Below are 26,122 nucleotides of genomic sequence, written 5' to 3' on the forward strand. Positions count from 1 at the left end.
GTCGAGAAAAAGTGAAAACGTATATTTCAAATCCACACCAAAAAAAAATCATTAACAGCTACTAGTGGTGCTCTGTAGGTGACCTGGACCATCTTTAATGATAACAGAAGAGGGTAAAGTTCAGCAACAGTAGTTACATTTAGGGAATCATCTGCTTTCAAAGAAGGGGGACAATTAGTTATTATCGCCCACCCCGATCAGATATTCACCAGATTCTTGTTTGAGTTTTGCCACAAAGGGTCCAGCAGTTACATTCTGGCCCTTCAGCTGTCAGAACTGCCAAACTATTTAAGGCATAGCTGGAAAGTTGGCTAGCTAGCTACCAAAATGTTAGCGTGCAGTTAGTGGGGTGTTTTTTTTTTTTTTTTTTTTTTTTTTTTTTTTTTTTTTTTGCTTGTTATGAAGAAAACGACCATAATACATTGAAACAACATTTAATATAATACAGTGGTTGTCAATTTTGATAATGTCTTAATGTGACTCCTAACAACCACCTGGAAGAGCGCACAGACACCAAAATCTGAGAGAGAGAGGAGAAGATCAAGCTCCACTCTGGACTCAGATCTGAAAACATCCACAGGAGCTTCTGTCCATCCTTCCACTGTGAGACACGCAGCACTATGAGGCTGAAAGGATGTGGGGCTGTTAAGAAGCTCTTACTGAGACAAAGTTCTTAGGACTGTTAAATATATGGTTTGTTTTTTCCTGGCCCTGAAAAATGAAAAACCTGTATTTAATGGCCATTTTGAAAGGATGGTCTCCGACTTAACACAGTACTGTATATTATCCATGATTAGTGGTTATTAGTGTTTTGTGGATGAAAATGCATTTTGGCATAACAGCAAAGGGTTTGGACCATAGAGATTGGACCCACCTACTTGAAGGTCCTATGAGAAATGAAAAACATTTCAAATAAAATGTATGTGATTGATAAATGCCGAACTGATGAACCTTCGTGTATCTGCGCAGGTACCACCAGCTGGCTGATGTGTTTGGAGAACCCTCCAAGTCCGTTCTCCTCAGAGTTGGGCAACATGCCTCTTCAGGAGCTCTCCAGTGTCCTGATGGCCATGGAGGGTGTAAAAGAACCTCAGAGCGATCCCCCGAGTGCCCCCTCTGATGCACCCCAGAGCCACAGCAAGCCCAGCCTTATACAGCGATCCAACACAGGTGGGCAATGAATATCTGAATGCATGTCATTGATCCCAGCTCAGTGTGTAAGACAAGGTGGTTGTGATTGAAGAGATGTGGAGTTCGTAAAATCGGAGAGATGATCAGTCAAGCGTTTCTGAACTTTTAGATTTGTCTGGGGATTTAAGGGGAACGCTAGCATGTAGGCAGTGGCATCACAAAGGGGAACGCTTGAATGAAGGCAGTGACATGACCAAGGGGAACGCTTGCATGAAGGCAGTGGCATCACAGAGGAGAACTCTTGCATGAAGGCAATGGCATCACAAAGGGGAACGCTAGCATGTAGGCAGTGGCATCACAAAGGGGAACGCTAGCATGTAGGCAGTGGCATCACAAAGGGGAACGCTAGCATGTAGGCAGTGATGTCACAAAGGGGAATGCCTGCATGTAGGCAGTGATGTCACAAAGGGGAATGCCTGCATGTAGGCAGTGGCATCACAAAGGGGAACGCTTTAAAATAAACCACAACCGCTACCTAATTTGTATAATTAGAAGGAGAAATAGCAGGAAAAGTACACCACATGATGTAATTTTCTGCCAAAAAGGTGCATAAATTTGGTTTATTTGGCATTTTTCCCTCTCATGAGTTATGGATAATGTACCTTGTACATTATTTTGTTCATTGTTTTTTTTAATCTTATTGTAATTTTTCCATGACCCTAAATGTATGCATTAAAGCCTTTTCCCATAGGTTATCGTAGCTAACTGGTAGATTTTAGGTGTCGAACAGTTTTTCTGCTTGCACAACAATCGGTGACATCACAGAAGGAAAACAATAGTGACACTGAACAGTCCTAAGCTGTTAATGACCTCACAATAGGAAACACAGAGCAATGACCTCAATGACATCACAAAAGGAAAACATTAATGACATCAAACAGTCCTAAGCATTTTCTGTTTAGAGGATTAGTGGTCACTTTTGCTAAAGCATGTATTTATTAAATTTTTTCTCTGCTCTGCTTAGAAGTTGCTCTTTTATGCTGGTTCATGTTTACCTCCTTAAATTCAGCTGTTAATCATTATACCTCAATACTGACCCCAGATCATTCTGTAAGAGCAGCTTCCACCTGCACTACGTTTACATGTTGGTGATAAATGCATAAGAGTCACACGTTCAGAGAGTCAGCAGTCTCGTCTTTGTTATTGTTGTTAATTTTGCTGCTGCCGCCTCGACCTTGTGCTGTTTGTTTTACCTCGACTTTGCTTCCTCTTCTTTGATCTTTGTGTTCATCATTTTTAACTGTGGCTCTGAGTTGCGGCAGTAATGCTTGTCCTCTGATGAGCATTATTGTTTTTCGCTTTATCACAAGGTTTGTGATTGTCCTGGTTATTTGTTGTGAATTTGTTTTGCAGTGTTTTTATTTCTTTGGTCACGTCTCTCCACTAAACAGCCTTCAACACTGTGATTTAGAATTGCTGTTGGTAATGAAGCATTGAAATAACTTCCTGCGAAAAGCAAACATCCCACATTTCCACAGTTAAAAGTTTAGATAGTTGTATAAAGTCACTGCGCTGGTCTTTGTTGGCTCGTCTGAATAGTCTCTCTGTTGAATCACTCTGTATGAGGGCCTGACCGATGTCAAAATTTCATCATTAATACCATTTTTTTTTTTTTTTTTCTAGTCTAGTAATCAGTAATCTTGACAAGCAGAGAAAAATGATGCAGACTCCGTTTTCTGACTGATATGCCTGTTTTTAAAAAAAATAAAATAAAAAAGCATAAACGGCTGAAACAAAGTTTTAAACTGAATAATTATTTCTGCACCAGGGACAGAACTTCTTAGCATCCTCAACAGTGCTAATCTTGACCATTTAGAGCAAGGCCTTTAGTAGCAATTAAGTCATAGAGGCTTACTGCCCCTATGGGGTTTCCAATAGTATGTTAGCATTAAGCTAATGCTGGTGCATGTAAACACTGACATATAAACCTTGTGAAAGATATTTCACACTTTTATATTTGAAGCTTGTATCAGCCTACATATTATGAAACATTACATTTTACATTATAGCAGTTTTACAGTGAGGCAGTCATGGCTGTTTTCATGCCTGAAACTTGGAAAGTATAGATTCAGTCTGTGGCCTATCTAGAACTTCCAACAGGACTAGAGATGTTTTGTCTCATGAACTTGGTCCCACCTGTTGTAAGTCAATACTATTGTTAGTGGTTAATTTAAATACAGTATATATAGTAGTTATAGAGTTATGTGTAAGACCTTCTGTTCAGCTCCTGCAGTCTTAACCAATAGGAAAGCTTGCTTGACTGTATCTGCTAGGATACCATGGGGGAAAACAAATCCTGATTGGACCATTTTTCGTTGTCAAGATCTTCGACCTTTTGTTTCCAACCAAAACCTGAAGAGTAGTACTACAATAAATTGCGGAAATAAAGCACATGAATTGCGCCATCATTCAATGTTACCATGGCAACAGCATCGAACAGAAGTTGAAGCCTGTAAACGGTGGAAAAAACGCCTCACCTTTTCCTCCTTCGTCTAGCTCTAATAATGAAGCTGAGAGCTGATCAGAGTTAATGATCTTCTCAGCGAAGCTCGTTCTGCTCGTTAGGTTGTGTTAACGATGCATGTGACTGTCGTGACATTACTGAGTAGGATGTGAGCATGCGGGTCCATTCAGGATGCCGGTTCGTCACATTAAGGACAGATTTGAATCACTTATCTGAACCTGTGTGAACCGTCGTGTCAGAGAGATCAGATTTGAGCAATGATACTTTTATTGTGAACATTCTGTGAAATTAAAATTAAGACATTTTCATTGGGTTCTAGGTTACATCTGGGTGCATCCTCCCTGCCCCACCACCCGATCTGTATCCGATCTGCGGCAATGTGACTCAGTCTGAACAGCCAGATTGGAATTCGTGCGACTTTTACGTCAATCCAACTCGACATTTGTCATCATTCAAGCTCCTAATAAAGTCTAAGATACTCATCCAAAACCCTCAGAGTTTAAAGAGATTTAGAAAGAAACGACTGAACGTAGGAGAACGAGGATACACCATCACAGTTAAAAGTCTGAAAGCCCTTTTATGGCGAGTGATGTGGACCGAAAAACTCCTGACCCGCCTCTGACCTTTTTAAATGATTATTTTAGGCTTAACAGGGCGACTCACAGCAGCGCATGCTCGCCATATTTTAGCCATTTTTCATGACTCAATAATGCTACTTTTAGGGCTAATGAAATAATTAATACTCTCTGATTTTATTGGCCAAGTGATCTGTGGGTCAGGCTCTACTCTGTGCTTCAGCTTTGCTGTAGTGACAGTTGCGTTGTTGTTGTTGTTGTTGTTGTTGTTGTTGTTGTTGTCAAATTTTGCATGCAGCACAGTGTTGATTGGTTGTTGGGTTTTTTTTGTTTGTTTTCTTTGTTATTGTTGTTTTTTCTTTTTTGTTTATTTATTTGTTTGTTTGTTTACTCCTGCTGGGTGTTGCTGCAGTGGGCTCTCTCTGCTCTCTCTGCCCCTCCGATCAGCCAGGCAGGTTACATAGGAGTATATCCTGGGCAGGTATATCTTACCTGTGCGTGTGTGTGTGTGTCTCTAACACACACACTCACGCACAAAAACACTTTCATCTTTTTCTTTCAGATGCTTGTTAACTCTTGTTATTAACACCACTCAATGAGAGAGTGCCTTTTAAAAACAAGGAAAACAAAACAACCAATCAGAAACAGTGTCTAATTAATCCGCCAGTCATGAAAAGCCAATCAAGTGATGGGATTGGTTCCTGATTAGTCTTTGTTTTAACGTAATTGTCTCTTCCTCAGCTTCTCTTGCTCGTCTTGTGATACTTTGACTCTGTTTGGCTCGTGTTCCCTCACATTCGATGGAGGATGTGATGTGAAAAGCAACAGTCGAGCTCAGACCTCGTTAACGAAGCGGTGAAATTTTGAATTTATCTTTTAAAGTCACAGTTTGGCAGAAAATTGAGTTTATATATTCCCTCCCAACATATCCTAAATGTTTCCCATCAGCCAAGACTTGTTTTGTGCTTCTTTAGTTTTGTGCTGGAGCTAAAAGACTAATTTACCACTGTGGGAGCAAATGGTGCCTCACCAGCCGTGAAGATCAGCTCAACGTAGACATAATTCAAAAAACAAGAAGAATTAAGTCACAGAGGTAAAACATACCCCAGTTTAGTCGTGTCCAATTCCATCCACTAGTTAGGATTCCACCAGTCACACAATACCACCAGCACTAGGAGGGTGAAGGCTAACGCAGGCTTCCTCCTGGACAGCCGAATGTGCTCCTACCCACCAGAGAGCGAGGTCAGTTGTGCTCTCTGTGAAGTCCACAGTCAGTGAAATCTCTTTGCTGCATGTATCTCCTAGAGATTTTTAGTGGAGTTACTCATGCAAATTAAGTGACGGTGGTGGTCAGTTATATTGTAGAAACATCCGATTTCAGTCATTTGATCAGCAGTTGCCACTTTACTGATGTGCAGTTTAACTGGCTACATTTTACTTAAATTGCAAACTGACAGTTGTAACTAGTTTGCATTTGTGGTTGTAGAATGACTGAGCTAACAAAAGCTCATTACTGCAGGACGTACCACACTGATCTCCAATAGACAACATTGCGCATGTTTATAGATAGAAGTATGTCAAATAGTGCCAAGTGCATGAGAAACATCTTGGGTTTTGTCCCATTTGCTCCAGTGTGAAACTAAAGAAGCAGACTTCAGAGAGCTGACTCGACATTTTGGGTTAGAAGGGAAAATTTTATGGTTTTTTTTTTTTTTTTTTTTGCCAAACTAGTGATTTCAGAGGCAGAGCCACATTCAGTCTGGTCCAGAGGTCTAGTTTTGAAGACTGCTCAGACTGCTGCTTGTAGTATTGGCTAGAGTACAATATATATGTCAGTAACGCTACATATATATTTGCTGGAGTGTTTTTATTATGAAGGAGATCAGCGACAAACCTAATGAGGAAATGCTTTCAGTGCTTGTGTGAATCCTGATTGTTTTGATCAGAGCCTGTGTGTCTGCGCAGTTTCGATCTTGTCTAATTGGCTGCCTGTTTTTGGTAGATAGAGCTGTGAGATTAGATGAATGGATGTCTTTTTTTTTTTTTTGTGTCTTGAAATGTAACGTTTATGTGTAACTGTGTTAATCAATATAACTTACTTTTTGTGTCCTTTGAGTCGATTTCTTTGGCTTTCCTTAGAGTAGTTTTAACAGAAATGGTCTTATTTATTTATTTATTTATTTATTTATTTATTTATTTTTTAAATATATCATATAATAAAATATAATATATTTTTAACCCTGCCCCCTCCACAGACTCTGTGGTGGTTTTGGAGGAAGGTGGCCGGGGCAAAGGACCAGATTCACCCTCTGATTCGGTGGAGATACAGGGGTTTGAAGGCATCCCATCGGAGCCCATCTTCATGAATACGGAAAAGACTCCCTCCTCCATGCTTAGCAGGGTGAGTGACCGTTCGCAGGATGGTAATTGAATACAAGTCAGCAGGGTGCCTGAGAGTGAAACTTGCCAAAACACAACAAACACTTCTCTTCAGTGCACATCTCACAAGTTAAACCACAGCATCTGCTGTTAGAACCAGCCCCTGTTAGCAAGCTGTCATCACAGTGCTTTTTACTGACATCCGGACGGCTAGTTGATTCCCTCCTTGAAAAACATGTCAGTTAGTGAAAATGAGTAGTTGTGCATCTCTTTATATAGGGTGTCCAAATGTCCTGTAGATGTACAGACTTGAAGATTCCGACCTAAACATCCTGATGTTGACACAGAATATTCCAGGGAACATTAACTAAAGTTCCCTGAATAGGGATTAGACCACAATTGGGCTGGTAATTGGACCTTTTCTTCTCCTTTTCCTCCTTCTTCTTCCACAGTCCTCCTCCACCTCCAGTCAGGACGATGAGAAGTCGACCCTGGAGGAGGTTAGTGAAGGTGGCATCCCGATTGACCAGCCTCCCTTGACCTTCTCCAGCACAGCTGCAGACTCAGATCTGCCCTTCTCTCACTCTCAAACACTCAACAAGTCCAGCTCCTCTCCAGAACTCCAGATGCTGCCTGAGGCTTTCGCTAAAGCTGTAGGGTCTGGAGCTGGATTTGGAGATGCCCCAAGGTCCAGGACTCCAGTGGAGGGGAAAATCCTGCCTACTCAAGCTTCAACTGAAAGAGAAGGCCCAGGAGAAGCTGGTGGCCAAGGGGAAAGCATTGGGTCAATAGGGCCCTCCAGCATAGGTGCCACTGTGAGTGTATCCTCCTCCTCTTCTTCAGCTTCCAAGATGAAGCTGGAGTTCCCGAGCGTCCAGTCAGGTCCGCTTTCCCCCAGTGGGCACCGGCCCCGCGGACACACCATCTCCGTTTCTGCTCCGTCGTCACGCAGGGAGAGGAAATCAGACAGAGACTCCTACCACAACCGCGGAGGTCCGACTAACGTAGAGAAGAGCTCCGGACTGAGCCCCAGGTAAAACCTGCCTGAATAATTGAGGAGCAAAGGAGAGATTACAGCATGTTCATTTAAATGCACTTGCCTGTCGGCATCAGTATGGCGTGCATTTATTGGCTGATCTCTACATGATTGTCTTGTCACTTTCAGATCAGAATCTCAATTTTATTATTATTTTTTTAACATTTGAAAACGCCAGCTGCCTTTTATATTCTGTGGACATTTCATGATTAATCGACCAATAGAAATGATTAGGCATGCACCAAAATTTCAGCCTCCAACAAGAGAATATAGGCACTAAATTCTGGCTGAAAGAAACAAGATTGAAAAGGGCCATAAAGTGTCAAAATCTAGCACTTAATAAATCATTTGAATAATAATGGAGATAAGAAGTGGCGATTAAAAGTGCTGCTTTTCTTCGCCCTCCTTTGGTGGTCAGCTCAGACACGTTCAAACAGTTAGAGCTGCAGCAGATCAACAGTGAAAATACATAGGCCATGTGGAACTATTTCAGTTTCTGTGAGGGACATTAGACAAGAGGTTTATAATCTCTGCTACTGTCGAGTATCCAGACAGCACATAATGCTCGAGACCTTCTCCACTACAGGTTTGATGTGAATACTGAACATCCAGCTTGATGCACAGAATACAAATAGAAGCAGAAAGGAAAGTGCCTGCTCAGTGATGCTAGTTGTAGCTCTAGGTTTTGATATAAAAGTACAGTTTACAAGCTACAGCCAAGATGGAAAATACTATGAAATAAAGGAATGAATTACGTTAAATGATCAATAATACTTTAAGGACACTGCATTTCATGGAACATATTTTAGCCTTAATACTGTAAACATTCTAATACAACTGCTTTTACAGTTTTGTCCTGTTGAAAGGAGAATTAATCAATAAGAAAAGTAAATTTTCAAGTTTTAGACGGGGTTTTTCACACTGGTGCATCACTAGAAATGGCATAAAATAAAGGAAGCATATTATATATTACATATATTAAGTTAACAGTATGTTTACCTTCGTATAAAGTTACGCATTGCGATACAAGGCTTTGTTTCACTAGTGGTGATATACAAATAGTTTTATTGTAAACCTAAGCGATGTGGGATAATATGATAGTTTGCTCAATCAGATTGCCCACTTACCAATGTCTGTCAGCAAAGACATGTTTGGTGTCTGAAGTTTGTGTGTTGGAGTTTTGCTCTGGAGCTACAAGACTGAGGCCCAGTGGGGGAAAAAAAGAAAAGCCGGCAAGATGAGCGACCAAAGAAACACACAAATGTTCAGGATGTTCTTTGTTTAAAAATTACAACCACTGTATTGTCTTAGTTTAATGTCATTTCAATGTATTGTGCTTGTTTTCTTCATAACAAACATCAAAAAAATCTCCAATAGCATGCTAATGTCTCAGTAGCTAGCTAGCTAGCTAATTTTCCCGTTCCACCTTAAATAGCCCCAGCAGTATTGACGCCTGAAGCGCCAGAATGTAACTGCTGCACCATTTAAGGTGGAACGGGAAAATTCTAACAAGAATAGCTGACTTTAGTGTCGTATCACCAATGAATTAGTGATGGGCAATAATAATTGTCTTATAGCCCCTCTTTGAAAGCATGTTACCCCAGTGAGGAGCTGAACTTTTCCCTTCTCTTCCATCACTAAAGTCGGGCTGGGTCGCCTACAAAGGACCGCTAGCCTGTTAATGAAGCATTGTGTTTTTTTTTTTTTTTGGTTTTTTTTAAATATATAAATTTGATTGTACCATTTCGTAGGGCAAGATTTCAACCACTACCCCTTGTAACTCCATTCCAAGGGTTTAGGGTGACACTTGAAAACAAGGGTTAGGGGTAAAAAGAAGAAATGGGACTGGGCCTAATGTAGCTAACAAGTAATGGAAGCTTTAAGTCTTCTAAGAGCTTAACCATACATTTTATTAGATTCTTTATAACTGATGATGGTGGGCTTAAACAAGAATCCTGCTTATTAAAAAAAAAAAGCATAATTCAGTGTTTGATTTAAATGAAGTAATTCAGAGCGGTTTGGTGTGAAATGGTTCACTGTAGAGAAGCTTACTGACTCGGATCTCTTTACAGTGGTGCTGATGTGAGTCAGGGGTCACAATGTCTACAACACTTATAGCCATTTTATTTACTATCCAAAACCTGTGACAGAAGGATAGCAGCAAGAGTGAAAGGGAAGGTTTACAAGACAGCAGTGCGTCCTGCTATGATGTTTGGTTTGGAGACTGTGGCTCTGTCTAAAAGACAGGAGGCTGAGCTGGAGGTGGCGGAGATGAAGATGCTGAGATTTTCGTTGGGAGTGACAAGGACGGACAAGATTAGAAATGAGCAGATCAGAGGGACGGTGAAGGTGGAGCAGTTTGGAGATAAAGCCAGAGAGGCCAGGTTGAGATGGTTTGGACATGTGTTGAGGAGGAATAGTGGATATATTGGGCAAAGAATGTTGGAGATGGAGCTGCCGGGTAGAAGGAGAAGAGGTAGACCTCAGAGAAGGTTTATGGATGTAGTGAAGGTGGACATGGAGACGGTTGGTGTGAAAGTAGAGGAGGCAGTGGACAGGGCAAGATGGAGGCAGATGATCCACTGTGGCAACCCCTAAAGGGAGCAGCCGAAAGAAGAAGATGATTTACTACCCAAAACCGCCAGTGAACCTACACGAGTCCTCTGAGTGTTTATATGTGATGTTGATGATGGTAATAATAGTGATAAAGGTTGCGTCACAACTCCCTGAATGTACCCGTCTGTTATTAATACTTAATCAAAAGGTTTTAGGCCAAAAATCTGACGCAACTATTGTAAAAGTGTTTGACATCAGGCAGTGCATGCATAACCGTTTCATGTTAGAAGAATTAAACTCTTCAGGCACCTGGTTCCTATCACCACAAGTGTGAACAACTGATGGTTTCTCTAAAAGGACGGCTCGGATTTGTTCACGTCTCAATCGTTGAGTTGTGCAGAAATCTTAAGTTCGTTGGACTCTTCCTCTTTAATATGCATCAGAGCCTTGTTATATATTCGTTAGGCTATCTGCCGCTGCAGGCGAGACATCGCAATTTTCCTCGTGTTTATAGAAGCACCCGTGCGATTCTCCTCTGCTCTGTGAAAACAGAAATGTGCTCCTAATGATGCTAACCATGCAGTCCGGAAGCTTCAGCCTCTTCATTACGGTCATCGTTCCATCACCACTTGTGTTGGCACATCTGTGCCGCCCTATATTGAAGAGCTGTTTTCTCACAAAGTACATTTTTTTGCTGTTTTCGCTAAAGAATTTCCTCAGGATTACCTTCATCCGTCTGCAGGAGCACCTGGCTGATTTTTCATCTAGCCGCAGAATCGCTCTTAATGCCAGTGACGTAATATTAATAATCAAAGTGAAGTCGAGTGAAGCGATTTGAATTTCCCCTGAAGTACGTTCCCCGTCGCATCAGAGTGCTCAGACTTGAAAGGAGGATTTTCTTCTCAACGCCGCTGCTGGCTCCTTCTGCCTTAATAAACCCCGAGTCGTGATGTATGCTCTTATTAAAGTGAATGAGAGAAGCTGACGGACCATCTAACCTATTCCTCGCAGCTTTTGATGTGTTCCTTTAGATAATGGCCTGTGTGGCTGTTATCTGAGCAGCTGTAACGTAAGTCCTTTTGTTATAAGTGTTTTTTTGGCCTTCTCGTGCAATCATAACATGAAACAAATTTAATATTAATAAAATGCCCCCCCAGTTCCACAAATGAAGCTGATCACCTACGACATGTTTGCTAGGATTACCCAAATCCTTGTTTTCTTTGTAAGTAGGTTAATCTTGTTCTTGCGGGCCACAATACATTGTTCAAAGCACAGCTCACTAAATGGCCGATGTGTTTTGCTCTCTCCTCTCTCAGTATAAACAGGACAGTCCTAATCTAGCAAGCGTAACATTCATCCGTTTGTTCAGCTGGCCACACCAGCGTTCTGTGCATGCATGTCCAGGAGTAAAGTAATCAAAACCTTTCAAGGCCACAAAAGTTGGATAATGTTTTATGTGGTTGGTGTGGCATAGTGTAGTGGGAAACACCTCAGCCTTCTGCGCTGTAGACTGGGGTTCAGTCCCCTTCTTGGCTAAGCACCCCGCACTATACCAAGTCTTTTGCTGTTGTGCTTATTTCTGCTTAAATGGTGTAGCAGGCTGAGAGCCGTGGACTGACCGTTTTCAGATTTTCAGTTTGTTGAGCGATTTTTTTTGGGAGGGGTGTTTGTTTTATTAAATCATTCAAACTTATCTGGATGTGTAATATAACCCTCGCTTTAGGACTATACCAACATTTTTTTATTATTTTACACTGTACCTTTTGGGTCTTTACCCTATTGCAACCCAGTTAGCTTCAAGCTTAACTGCATGCCTCAATCATGATTTAGCACAGAACTACTAGAAAGGCTCATATGTGAACAGAAACTTGTACATTCCTGGAAAATATAGTGATGTCTGGATAACAGCCAGGAAAGTGGAGCGTTTTTTTACAGTACAATCTTTGCTGCACCGTCCCGTGGACCAGCCTAGGATGCTTACTGTCTCTTAATGAGTCACTGACTGACTTAATTAACTGACTAGTAACCATTGCTAGAACTTGCATAACCATAGTCGCCCTAACCGAGCAGCAGGTCATGCTATACACCATCGAATGTCTCTCCCATACTCACAATGCTACTAATATAATGTTAACCAGTAGTGACAGAAAGCAGAAATGCATTCAGTGAAGCACTTCATGGTTCTTACAGTAGCAAAACCTAATAACTGGTGAAATTTGTGTATTTGTTCTCAAGCGGTTTGAATTTTTCCTTTATCTTTATTTAGATATTTAACTGTTTCAGGGGACAATGTGGTCACCAAGCATGAGTACGTGGCCACACAAGTGCACCCGACTTCAGCTGAAATATATTGACATGTTGATCATAGTTTTCAGACATTAGTTTGTAAAAGTTTTCCAAGTTAATGTAAATGTTGTGAATTAGATTAAGATTAGATTAAGTGACCCTTATTAATCCCACAACTGTGAAATTTCACCTCCGCATTTAACCCATCTGTGCAATGACACCACATACACAGTGAACACACACTAGGTGGCAGTGAGCACACTTGCCCAGAGCGCTGGGCAGCCCTATCCGCAGCACCTGGGGAGCAGTTGGGAGTTAGGTGCCTTGCTCAAGGGCACTTCGGTCTCATACTGTTGGCTCAGGGGTTCGAACCCTCCAGTCACAGCGCTGGTTCCCCAAGCTCCAGCACATGACCCCTGTCCATTAAGCCTGATTATGTGGTTTTGAGTGTGCTGTGGTTGATACGCAAGTATTTAACCCGAACAAAAGTATGTCACTTTTGTTAGCTCCTTTTAGGTAATTTATGTGGGACTGTCTGCTGAAAGCCAAACAGGCTCTATGGCATACATTGCAAGTAGCAATCATAGGTGTCCAAGCACTGCATGGCTTACAGTCAGTATAGGCTTGTTAGCTGATAGAACAGAAATGGTGGGGCAAACGCGGACGTCTGCCAAAGCAGAAAAAAATCTACATGTCTTTGATTCAATTAAACTGAAATACTTCTCGATTGCATATTTCTCTGTTTTTGTTTTCAAAGTGCTCCATTTTCATGTTCAACTCTCCTGAACCACCCTTTGTAGGGTGGTTAGTTTCTGAACTTGTCACAAAGTTTTACAACTATGACGACAGTGTGGTTGATGCCTAATAGTGTTCTATTGTGTTTAGAATTTTCACAAAGTAATTATGGTGTTCTTCAAGCCATTTATTTGCCGCCTGAACAGAAACTGGCCCCATCCACAAAAAAAATAAAAATAAATCCTAGAATCACCTCTGCTTGGCTGATTGACGTCTGAGGTTAAGGGGTGGTGTATAGAATTTATTTTTTTCCCCTCCTAAATAAATTATTCCTGAAACTTTTCTGTGTTTGGCCAGCCATAACATTTCAAAGCTTTTCATGTATAAGCTACTCTGCCACATTGTACAGTCATAACACCAAAAAAATTCAGAGGAGCAGGTTTTAATATCAGAGCAGCCACTTCTGATCTCTGCTTAAAGCCAGGACAATATAATTAGTTTCATATAAATGAGGGAATAAGGCTGCATCCACATGAGGGCCCTCTCATGACTGGCTCTGTTCTTCTGTGTATCTGTGATATTACAAAAACTCTCCCGGACACTTATTGCATCCTTTGTGATGCCAGCGTTATCCTGTGCTCAATATTGCTGTGATCAGTATTGCAGCTGCTCTGTGCTTGATTGTGCAACTACTACAGAGTTTCTTTGATCTTGTTAAGATGGGCTGACCTCTCTGGTAATTAGATCCAGGGGTATCAACAGACGGCTTTATCAGAGAAGCCTGGCTCATGTGTTTTTGGGGGAATTTAAAAGGGCTCTAATTTGCATTGTATCTGCTTTTGAGCATGTTGCGGTTTGTCTGATCTCATAGCAGTCTGAGTGCCTGTCATTGACTTATGCCTTGTAAAGATGCCTTGGGCTTGTTTTTTTTTTTTTTTTTTTTTTGTTTACTTGGAAGCAGTTCGACTTATGAGTAACAACGCATTATGTAACTGCATTCCTAAACGCACAACAGTATAACACACTTCTCTATAAACATACATATAATTCGTATCTAAAAAGGCAAACCACATAATCAAGTATACTTGAGACTACTTAACTCTTCTTTTGAGATTTGTAACTCAGGTTGACTAAAGACTAATGAAATTTCAGCCAGATAAAAAACATAAGCAAGACTTAGAAATATAAATTAAACCTTTTGTTTCTGATCTAATGTTTTTGGCTAATTTAGCAACATGGTGATGCACTTTTTAGTAAGTTACAGATAAGTTGCTGAGGCAAAAACTCGGGTGTGGGAGGAGTTTGGTGAGGCCATGGAAAAAGATTATCGACAGGTACCGAGAAGGTTCTGGCAAACTGTCAGGCACCTCAGGAGAGGAAAGCGGTTCCCGACCAACACTGTATACAATGGGGCTGCTGACTTCAACTGGGGACGTTGTTGGACGGTGGAAGGAATACTTCAAGGATCTTCTCAATCCCACCAACGGTCCTTCCCTAGAGGAGGCAGAGCTTGGAGATCCGAGCGCAGATCCATCCATCACTCGGGCTGAGGTAACCAAGGTGGTTGGAAAACTCCTTGATGGCAGAGCAGTCCCCCTGGAATGGCAGACTGTGGTGGTGGTCCTGCTTTTTAAGAAAGGGGACCAGAGGGTGTGTTCCAACTATCAGGGGATCACACTTCTCACCCTACCTGGTAAGGTCTATACCGGGGTACTGGAGAGGAGAGTCTGACCGATAGTTGAATCTCAGATACAAGAGGAACAATGCGGGTTTCGCCCAGGTCGTGGAACACCTGGATCAGCTTATTACCCTCACCAGGGTCCTGGAGGGTGCGTGGGAGTTTGCCCAACCAGTCTACATATGTTTTGTGGATTTGGAGAAGGATTTCGACCGCGTCCCTCGGGGGATCCTGTGGGGAGTGCTCCAGGACTACAGGGTGAGGGTCTCGTTGTTACGGGCCATTCAGTCCCTGTACAAACAGAGCAGGAGCTTGGTTCGTATAGCTGGCAGTAAGTTGGACTGGTTTCCAGTCAGGATTGGACTCCGCCAGGGCTGTCCATTGTCACCGATTCTGTTCACCACTTTTATGGACAGAATTTCTCGGAATAGCCAAGTGTCGGAGGGTGTCCTGTATGGTGACCTCAGGATTTCACGTCTGCTTTTTGCAGATGACATGGTTCTGTTGGCGTCATTAGGCCGGGACCTCCAGCTCTCTCTGGACCAGTTTGCAGCCAAGTGTGAAGCGGCTGGGATGAAAATCAGCACCTCTAAACCTGAGACCATGGTCGTCAGTCTGAAAAGTGTGAAATGCTCTGTCCAGGTAGGGAGTGAATTCTTGCCCCAAGTGGAGGAGTTTAAATATCTTGGGATTTTGTTCACGAGTGAAGGAAGGATGGAGTGAGAGATTGACAGGCAGATTCGTGCAGCGTCTGCAGTAATGCGGACCCTAAACCGGTCCGTCATGGTGAAGAGAGAGCTGAGCCAGGAGGCGAAGCTGTGAATTTACCGGTCAATCTACGTTCCGACTCTCAACTATGGTCGTGACCGAAAGAACGAGATCACGGATACAAGCGGCCGAAATGAGATTTCTTCACAGGGTCGCCGGACTCTCACTTAGGGTGAGAGTGATGGGGTGAGAAGCTCGGCGATGCGGGAGAGGCTCGAAATAGAGCCGCTGCTGCTCCATGTTGAGAGAAGCCAGCTGAGGTGGTTCGGGCATCTGGTAAGGATGGCCTCTGGACGCCTCCCTAGGGAGTTATTCCAGACATGTCCGATGAGGAGGAGACCCCGGGGAAGATCCAGGACAGGGATTGTATCTCTCGACTGTCTTGGGAACGCCTCGGTATCCCTCTGGAAGAGCTGGAGGAGGTGGCGGGGAGGGGGAGGCCTGGGCCTCTTTGCTTAGGCTGCTGCCCTCGCGATCTGGACACGGATAAGCGGTAGAGGATGGATGGATATATGCAATAAAATGCTATACTGTAGTAACACAAGGCAGAGTCCTGTAGTGTGTGCATTACATTGCATTGTGCATAAATAGTGTAGCGGGTTTAGCTTAATTACAAACACCACTTTAAGACGGAGAATGACTCTGACTTACATAAAGTGACTTGTTAACATCTCTGGTTTAGGATGAATGTGTGATCAAATCAGTCATGCGGTTTCCACAGTGAAAATCCTTTAGAAGCTTTCATTACCGTCTGCTGTATTAGCCAAGTGAAGTGCTAATTATCAGCATGAAATCGTTTTAAAGGCCAAGGTTTAAAGCCTGGCAAGATGCAGTGGCTGTAGAAAAAGTGCCACATGTCCTTGGTTGGCTTAAGATGAATTAACTTCCTTCTCCTTTCTGTCTCCAGTTTTGTATTTCTGCAGCTTTACCATTCGCCCTTCTTCGGCAACGAGGCCAACAAGCCCCTCCTACTGCCAAAATCTGAGGTGAGCTCACAGTCCGTCCATGATTATCCTGACACTTTCACATGATTCAGCCTGATATGTACCCCTCTGTAGCTTTCCAAAGTATTAATGGATGATTTTTCCCTCCAGCTGATTGATCGAGCTGTTAAAGTGCTGGATCAGATGCCACCATACGACACACATAAAATAGGGGTGGTGTTTGTGGGACCTGGGCAGGTAAGACTGTAAACCTCAGCTCTAATCACACAGCATTCTGCAAATACTATATATACAGCGAAGTCTGTGCTTATAGTGTGGATTACCACTTTAAACTAAAGTTGGTAGTTAAATAATATATGCATTTATTTCTGACTATTTTGGGGGCCCATGTAAAATGACCTTGAAATACGTGATGGTCCGATTATAAGGTGACGACTGATTAACTGAACACCATGCTTGCTAGTTTTCCGAAAGTCTGAAGCACGGTGGGCCTCGTTCACCAATATCTTCCTAAGTTTTTCTTAAATGAGTTCTTGAGAAAGGTCCTAAGAAAAAGTCTACGTCAGTCATGACGTTCTTAACGCGCAGAACTGTTCTCACCTTTGTGCTCTTGTGTGTGTAGATTCTATTCTTACCTAAGAACAAACCCCAAATAAGAAAACATACAGTTTTCAAAGATTTTGACATTTGCCAAAGTGGCTTTTAAGAAATGTCTTCTTAAAAACAGTTGGTAAATAAGGCCCATTGTTGTAAAGACCAGTAAAGGGTAAACTGAGCCTACACTATATGACTTTTAGCCATACTTTAACCCTGATTTGCCCCTTCCAACAAATTTTCTAAATCTGAAGTGATTTTCCAGGTGGGCCGCTTGAATGATTTGGCAGTGTGAAAAACGAGCTTTGTATCACGTGATAACGGGGCAGGTCAGAGATTTTGGGAGCTTTTTGTAGCTGAAACTTTTGTGTGGCGCACCATCTTTGTGCCTTATCTTGTGTGTGGGTTCTAACGACATGGCAAAAAAATGTTAAGTGAAATGAATATAAGTGAAAGTTCAAAGTATAAATATGAATATAAATAAAATATGAAGCATTCATACGAAAGTGAAATGCACAGCATACTTACAAATGGGAAAAGTGAAACACAAGGTATAAATATAAAAGTGGAATGTAAGTGAAATACAGAAGACAAATACAAGTGCAAGTAAATACAAAGCCAAAATATGACTGAAAATCAAATATTGGTAAATACCAATGTATGTGAAATACTAGTTTTTGATTATGAAAGTAGGTCAAATCCAAAGGACGAATACGAATTCGTAATGGATGGAAATGTTCCCACATTCCTTGTGGAAAATGGCTACTTTAACTTGGATTATAAATGAAGAATGTTTGTTTGTTTATTCCCTGTCCTGTGTGATTAATATTCATGAAGATAAAAGGTTCTTGTTTCTGACGGTAACAGTATACATGTTAATTACATGAGAAATCTGAAGTATATAATGAATGGCTTTTTGTTTTTGTTTATTTTCTTCTTCTTCTTCTTCTTGTAAAGGCAAATAATGAGGTAGCGATTCTGTCCAACGAGTATGGCTCAAACCGTTACGCCCGGTTCCTGACCGGTCTGGGTAAACTGATCCACTTGAAGGATTGTGACCCTGACCAGATCTTCCTGGGGGGTCTGGACCACGGGAGATACGCTGATGACGGAGAGTTCACCTACTGCTGGCACGATGACATCATGCAGGGTAAGAGGGACGTGGGAGTGCATGTAAGCACATATCTGAACTTAGAGCTACTTTAATGGGGACTGAATTCAGATGTGCAGGTGTGTGTAAAGTTCTTGGGCACCTAAGCTAACAGTTTATCTGGGTAGTGAGGGAGTTTCCAGTAGAAACACTGTAGAACATTAGAATAAATGCAGAACCATAAGTGCAGTAAGATTAACAAAACGTTTTAATCTCAAAGAAGTAATTGAGAGCTTGAGCTGGTTGGAGTAACAGGTTTTTGTTCCTGACGGCTCTATGAACTCTGATTTTTCCAATTCTATCGCCTGATTTTAAATTAAGGAATGAGGAGAGAAACCAGGTATTAGATGATGAATACATTTAATACTCTGCCACCACAAGGAGAGATTATTAATTTTGATACATTCATGTATTAATATTAGTGGTGTTTATTCTAATGGTTTTTCTTTTTTCTTTCTTTTTCTAAAATGCTTATTGCTCCATATTGCAGTATATCCGTTTAGAACCATTTTGGATGTTACATGTTTTTGAAAAGAATAAAAGCTGGTGTTTATTGGAGAAAACCATTTTATTTCTTTAATGAAGGTGGTATTAACCATAATATAGATTTGTATGTGTAAAGCCCACCTTCTCACTTTCTTGAAAGTGGTCTGTAATGCGTTTTGGAACAAAACCTTTTAAATGTAATGCTCTCAGGTGACTAAGACCTTTGGACTTTTTCAGTACTGCAGGTGTATGAAGCTTATACGTACAGTGTGTTAGTGATATCAAGAAATAATTGGTGCGACCGTTTCCAGGTAAAATAATAATAAGTCAAATTTATATAGAGCCCTTCACAAACCCAAAGTCGCTTCACATGGCATGTGGAGCAAAAATGTTGTGCATTGATTTTATATCATTATAAAGTTTTGTTTAGGTGCAGTTGTAGCTTTACTCAAGTACCGTAATACATGAAAATGTGAAAGTCCTAGTAAAAACATATGCATATGTTTTGAATGCATACATGGACAGGAAACGAGGTGCCGTGTGTTTGTCATCTCATTTTTCTCATGTATCTATTATGTATGAAAGGGTGAAAATGAGCTTGTGTAGTGCCTGTTGAAGAACTGCATTTCCCTTAAGGCTTTATTATGCAGTGTGTTTGTGGCTTTTCTCCCTTTTAGCTATTTTCCACATAGCCACACTGATGCCCAACAGAGAGAGTGATAAAAGCTGCTGTAACAAGAAACGACACATCGGGAATGACTTTGTGGTGGTGGTTTACAACGACTCAGGAGAGGAATACAAGCTTGGTACTATTAAGGTGAGACACCCATTCACACACTTCTTATTCTGTTCACAGTCATATGCTTTCTACCAGGGATATTTCAGAACTCTGCATAATTCAGCTGTTCGTTCAAGTCATTCAGAGTGGTTTGGTGTAGGGCAGTCGTGGGCTGATGGTTAGGGAACCAGCTCTGTGACTGGAAGGTTGCCGGTTCCATCCCCTGGGCTGATGGTACGTGACTGAAGTGCCCTTGATCAAGGCACCTAACTCCCAACTGCTCCCTGGGCACTGTGGATAGGGCTGCCCACAGCTCTGGGCAAGTGTGCTCACTGCCCCCTAGTGTGTGTTCACTAGTGTGTATGTGGTGTTTCACCTCTTGGATGGGTTAAAATGTAGAGTTGAAATTTTCTCATTGTGGGATTAATAAGGGTCACTTAAATGGTTCATAGTAGAGAAACTTGCAGACTCTGATTCCTTTACAGTGGTGGTGATGGGAACCAGTGGTCACAATGACAGCACAAATATAGCCATTTTATTAACAGTATGTAGTTTTTATGTTGATAAGGGTGGGCGATATGGCTAAAATATCATGATACATACATTTTCACCATATACTGTACATACAGAGTTAAATAGGGCAAAATTATGACATGCAGATGTTCAATGTTCTTTGAGTACAGATGTTATACATGACATGCTTAGAAGAACATATTGTTTATTACAGTACAGTTTATTGCAATGAGGATAAAATCCTGACATGTTGCTCAGCTCTGTTGTGAATGATGATTAAATAGTGATAAATCTGAAAAACGTGTCCACTAGGGCTGCAACAAACGACTAATGTGATGGTTGAAAAATCGATCGATTACTGAAACGAGTTATCGGATCATGAATCACTACGTTACCAAATAACTTTTAGGTCTTTAGTGAAATGGAGGAAGGTCAGCACCTCTGTGTTCTTGTAGGAGTCTCGCTCTCTGAGAGCAGATATTCACTGCAGAGAAGATGCCCTCTGACAGACCTGAGGAGGAAAGTGGCGAATGATTGAACTTTTTCTCTATGAACAAAAAAAAAAAAAGCTCTAAGTGTTCATTTCAGCCGAAGCCCTCTGTACAGCTAACCCGTGTGTTTACGGAGAACTACTTCCTTAAACTGTTTGCAAATGGAGCTCAACGTTCGCGGAGAACAGAAACCTGTTTGTAATCGTTAGTAATAAATCGTAATACACCACACACTTCTGTACTTCACACGCTACACTAATGAGTGCACTTCTAATGGTATATGCGCTATTTTTACACCCTATTTATTGAGCTACTATGCGATTTGGGACTCTTCTTCTTTCACTGAACCGACGAGTTTCCTCTTCAGACGCTCCAACATGGAGGATGTGCTCCCACCAGTTAAGGTCGGCTTTACAAACCGCACAACTGACGACCTTTTTTCTGAGTCTAGCTCCCTCACTTTTGCGAATATTGTTCCTGAGGCAGCCATCGTGCTGTTATGTCAAAACGTTCCTAATGAGCACAAGAGAGACGCGTAATGACGTCACCAGCTAATCGACTACTAAATCAGCTGCCAACTAATTTGGTCGTTGATTTTGGTTGACTAAGTCAAATAATTGTTGCACCCCTAGTGTCCACCACTGTGAACAGTGCTGACCAGGTAGGTTCCCTAGAACGGAGCACTTCACACCAAACCACTCTTAAGTGACTGTGTAGGTCATTACCGTTTAATTAAGCAGATATGATGGGAAATGAACATGCCATGATTATAAACTGCTGTAATGTGGGTATATGGTGGTGGTGGTGCATATCACAAACACACACAAACTTTCAAAGAGGCCACACATGCTTTCATTTGCATCCCTGTGCACACATTTCCTAGAGATTCAGTGTGCTGTGTGGACCATGCTAGGTAAGGGTGATGTAGTGAATGCAGAAGGAAGGCAGATGCACTGTATAGACAAAAGTATTGGGACAAACCTCCTAATTATTGAGCTCAGATGTTTCAGCCACATCCAGTACTAATGGGTATAAAATTATACAAATGGAGGGGGCACTGGACTTTGGAGCAGTGGAAACATATTCTGTGGAGTGATGAATCTGGGAATCTGATGGACAGACTTGTTTGGTGAATGCCAGGAAAACGTTACCTGCCTGACTGTGTCACGTTTGGTGGAGGAAGGATAATGCTGTGGGGTTGTTTTCAGGGGTTGGCCCTTAGTTCCAGAGAAGGTAAACCTTAATGCTTCAGCACACCAAGGGGGTTAATGATGTACACTCGAATACTGCATAACATGACCAATAATCTTAAACTCTACTTTTAGGCCCAAGTCTGAATACATTGGATTATAAAGACAAATTGCAGAAGACGTGGTTTGTTTTTGTTGTAGTATTATCTTGTTGAAATTTGGAGTTGTTCATCCTCTGTAACCTCAAAACTGAGAACAGCTGACACTCAGTTAATGGTCATGCTGGTTTGTCTCGTGAGTGAATGGCTGGACTTCTTCCTGGTCTAGAGCGTGAAAGGCACACAGAATCACCTAATGTACCAAAGTAAGAACTGTTGAAAGTCCAGGTGTCTTCTGCAAGGCCTGGAGATTAGAATGGCACAATCTCCCAACATGCATTATCTTTATTGAAAGTTTGAATTTGATAATCATTACATCGCACAATCTGAAGATGCACACATGTTGGCAAGTCCACCCAGACACACACACACACACACACACACACACACCACTTACCCTGTGTTTATGAAGATGTTTTTGTTTGTCCAGGGCCAGTTTAACTTTGTGGAGGTGCTGATTAAGCCGTTGGACTACGAGAGCAACCTGGTCACGCTGCAGTGTCGCAGAGGTGATCACATTACAGTACACACTACCATCTGAGTCACTGGCTGTGTTTACATTCAAAGATTTTTGCAAGTCTGACTGAATATATTCAGATTATAGTTTAAGACTGTGGTGTTTAGATGCTCATTATACCCAACAATCTTACATGCTCACTACTAGTAATCAGATCTAGAATTATGCGCATGCATAGAAAACTACTTGGTGTAGACGTTACCATGATAACCAGCATCATGTGAGATGAGCAGCAGTGAGCAGTGCTTGTTTTTTTAATTACTTTAAAATGATGTTAGACTGATGCAGACCAGTTTCTGCTCTGCCATGTTGAACGTTATAAACTTTCACTGTGACGCGACGAACATGCAGAACAGACTTAAACTGTCTGTTTGGGAATGTAATCAGATTCAGGTGTTTACACGGATATTATTCTTCTATTTAATGGATTATTTACAGGATTACCCACCTCGTTCTTTCGAATAGGAATTGTATTCCGAATAACCTCAGTCAGACTAGACTATTCTGATTGAAGTGTTTACGTGGATATATTCTGTTCTGATTGAGCTGTTGAACGGTCTAATGAAATTACTGGTCCAGAACTGTGTGTCTTCTCTCAAATAGCTAATGTATTCCCTAATATATTCCCCATCATTCTCCAAGATGAGGTTTTGCTCTCACCCCAGAGAAACCACCTCAAACTCCAGCCAGAATTCATTCTCCATCTCTAGCTTAGCTTTCACTCCTTGAACCACAGATGATTTCCTGAAGGCACTGGCAGGCAGCAATGAGCGTAATCAATGACAGTTTACGGCGCGTCAGTTCTACAAAAAGAAACTTTTAAAAATAGTTTTTTGTTTGAGAAAATAAAATTGCCAGAATATTTAGTTTTTGCGATCCTGGTCAAACTATGGTTGGGATTACTCTTGCGCTTAGTTTATAAACTGTAGTTAGGAGATAATGATGAGTGAATGAACATAGCTGTGGTTAGGATTAGACCCAGGGATTGGACAGACTTGACCAGTTAACCCTGAGGACCCATCTCATCACTACATACCTTACACATCGCTGCTGTCAGAACAAAACATCTACAAAAAGGTAACTTTAAAAGTAAAGCATATTTTTTTCTTTTTTTATGTAGAGTAAGTGAATGGAATCAGATTTTTCCAAGTCCTTTTGGTCCATTTATCATGAAATTTACACAACAGGCATTTTTAAATTATGTGAAAAACCTCAAAAATTGAGAGATGAGGTTTTGTTCCGACAGCAGCGATATTTGTTAGAATTTCTGAAATAATGCATAGTAGCGACTTATTTCATAGTGCTTAGTGATTTAATACTTATGGTACTTAATATTGATGTTGATTTAATACTTGTATGTACTTGTAGTAGTTACTGAATGAATATTTTATATTGCTGTGAATGTCTAGTATTTGGTGTAAAAGTCATAGTAACTTATTTATAATAGATACTTAACATTAATCACTGAATAATGTAGTTTAATATAGGAATACAAGTGTGTGTCCATGTCTTGGTGTGTGTCTGTTTTATCGCTTTCAATGATCTTTATTCTCGTCTTCCGTTCTCTTCATCCGTTCTCTTGTCACTCAGACCTGGAGGGGTTAGTGGACACTACAGTGGCCAAAATAGTCTCTGACCAGAACCTTCCACTGCTGGTCAGACAGATGGCCCTTCATGCTAACGTGAGTTCATCCTGCTTTCATTTCTCTCTCTCTTTCTCTCTGACACAGACAGATTTTCTGCACTGGCGCTGCCACTATCAATCATTCAGGGCTCCATCTGTGCAGCAAACGATGTGCAGTGAAACAGTGGAACCGTATCAGCCCCTGCGCTTCACACTCAGACCATCAGACCAAAACATCTCCAGTTCTGTCCATCATTTCCTACACATGAAGTTTTATTATGACAGTGATCATTTTAGGTGTGTGTGTGTGTGTGTGTGTGTGTGTGTGTGTGTGTGTGTGTGTGTGTGTGTGTTTTCTATAAAAATTGCGGCTGTTAATGATTTTCTGTTACTCCCTACGGTCTGTTTACAGCAAACTACAGTGCTGTGAGAAAGTATTTGCCCCTCGTCTGATTTTCCTCTACTGTTGCTAATTTTATTCCACTTAAATGTTTCAGATCATTCAACAAATTTAATGTAGGACAACATGAATAAACACTAAACGCAGCTTTTAAATGATCATTCCATTTATTGAAGATAGATTTATTAAAAACCTATATCACCGATGTGAAAAAGTAATTGCCCCCGAAACCTAATAACTTGTGGCGCCCTCGGCAGTAACAATCCAACGATTGCGATAACTTGCGATGAGTCTTTCACATCGCTACGTAGGAATTTAGGAATTTTTATTTGGCTACATGACTGTTTTATGGTCTTGAGATGGGATTCAAATTAGTGCACACGAGTATATTGGTAGAGACTGGTCAGTGTCTCTGCGCGACATCCCATAGTCACAACATGCACACATGAATTTCATATTTAAGGCCAGAAACGTATTTCATGCTGTGTGAAAACACGATTTCATTCATCACCATGTTATAAAACGTTACTAGCAACACAGAGTAACACACACTGCCTTCTGAGCGTCACAGCGAAGGGGCACTGTAGGAGCTGTGGTGACGGTCAGTCAAGCTTTTTATACTGCCAGCTTGTTTTGTTCCACTGTCAGGGCAGAGCAGCAGTTTGACGTCGGTCACAGAACTGGTTCACGTACATGTACAGTGGGGTCCAAACATCTGGGATCACTTTTGAAAAGGCTTGCATTCTTTGCTAATTACAAACAATTTTTTTCAAATTATAAGTTGTTTCATCAACAAAACAGTCTAAATGAACAAAATATTTACATGAATTTCTGTTTGTCCGTCTTTTGCTTTATTAACTGTCACTCAAACTGGCACTAACAGCCTCTGATCAGTAGTTCATCTCAACATGAGCTTCAGTGGAAAAAACAGAATAAATAAACTGACCTTTTTGTGCAAAGGCCTCAACATGACCAACAAAATAAGACAAATTTGTTAGTGACCTCGAAATGCAGAATGCAGAAATTGGTGTCAATCATTTCAATCATTTCACTTACTGTAAGTTCTTTGTTTTAAACCGTCGCTGTCCAAAGAAAAATGGGCATCTCCAAAATGGTGAGTTTACAGGAGAGGACAAAAACCTTCTGTACTTTTAATGAAAGTTAATGTAAAGATGTTTTATTCAAAGCAGTTTTGGAGCATTTCTATTGGTCCAGTTGTCATGAAGTTAACACACTGTAAAGGACAACTGCTGAGCTCAAATTATGCAGAAAAAGGAGGTACTTGGTTTATTTATTTTTGTCTTTTTAGTTCTTTTAGTTTCCAGTTTAAAGTACCAGTTTTTCAGTGCGATCTCAGACTTTTGGAATTCACTGTATGTGTTCAGATGCTATGATTGTTGGAATAACAGTAGGTCCCATTTACAGACTCTTTGATTGGTCCTCTATCGCCCCCTACAGTACCGAGAGTTTTTGTTGTTTTAGTTTTTGTTTTTTTGATTACCCAATTTAGTCGTCTCCAATTCCACCTACTAATTAGGACTCCCCAATCACACAATACCACCAGCGCTAGGAGGGTGAGGGAGCGCCAACCTTCAGATCTGTTTCGTCA

General features: G+C 41.2%; 1 protein-coding gene across 3 annotated transcripts in view; it reads left to right on the forward strand.

Annotated features, from left to right (window-relative positions):
- tsc2 (TSC complex subunit 2) overlaps positions 1–26,122 on the forward strand; it is an 82,756-nt gene that overhangs the window by 52,610 nt on the left and 4,024 nt on the right. For 2 of the 3 annotated variants that reach the window (XM_037543544.1, XM_037543545.1), the window contains 9 exons: positions 970–1,170; positions 6,486–6,631; positions 7,062–7,642; positions 16,576–16,654; positions 16,763–16,849; positions 18,164–18,356; positions 19,520–19,659; positions 22,403–22,481; positions 24,080–24,171. In XM_037543544.1, the coding sequence (XP_037399441.1) occupies positions 970–1,170; positions 6,486–6,631; positions 7,062–7,642; positions 16,576–16,654; positions 16,763–16,849; positions 18,164–18,356; positions 19,520–19,659; positions 22,403–22,481; positions 24,080–24,171 (1,598 nt within the window). Of the gene's footprint in view, positions 1–969; positions 1,171–4,642; positions 4,712–6,485; positions 6,632–7,061; positions 7,643–16,575; positions 16,655–16,762; positions 16,850–18,163; positions 18,357–19,519; positions 19,660–22,402; positions 22,482–24,079; positions 24,172–26,122 lie in introns of all 3 variants that reach the window. The other variant, XM_037543546.1, reaches the window with a different exon arrangement.

Source organism: Pygocentrus nattereri, chromosome 12 (genome assembly GCF_015220715.1).
Source record: "Pygocentrus nattereri isolate fPygNat1 chromosome 12, fPygNat1.pri, whole genome shotgun sequence".
Classification (NCBI taxonomy): Eukaryota; Metazoa; Chordata; class Actinopteri; order Characiformes; family Serrasalmidae; genus Pygocentrus; species Pygocentrus nattereri.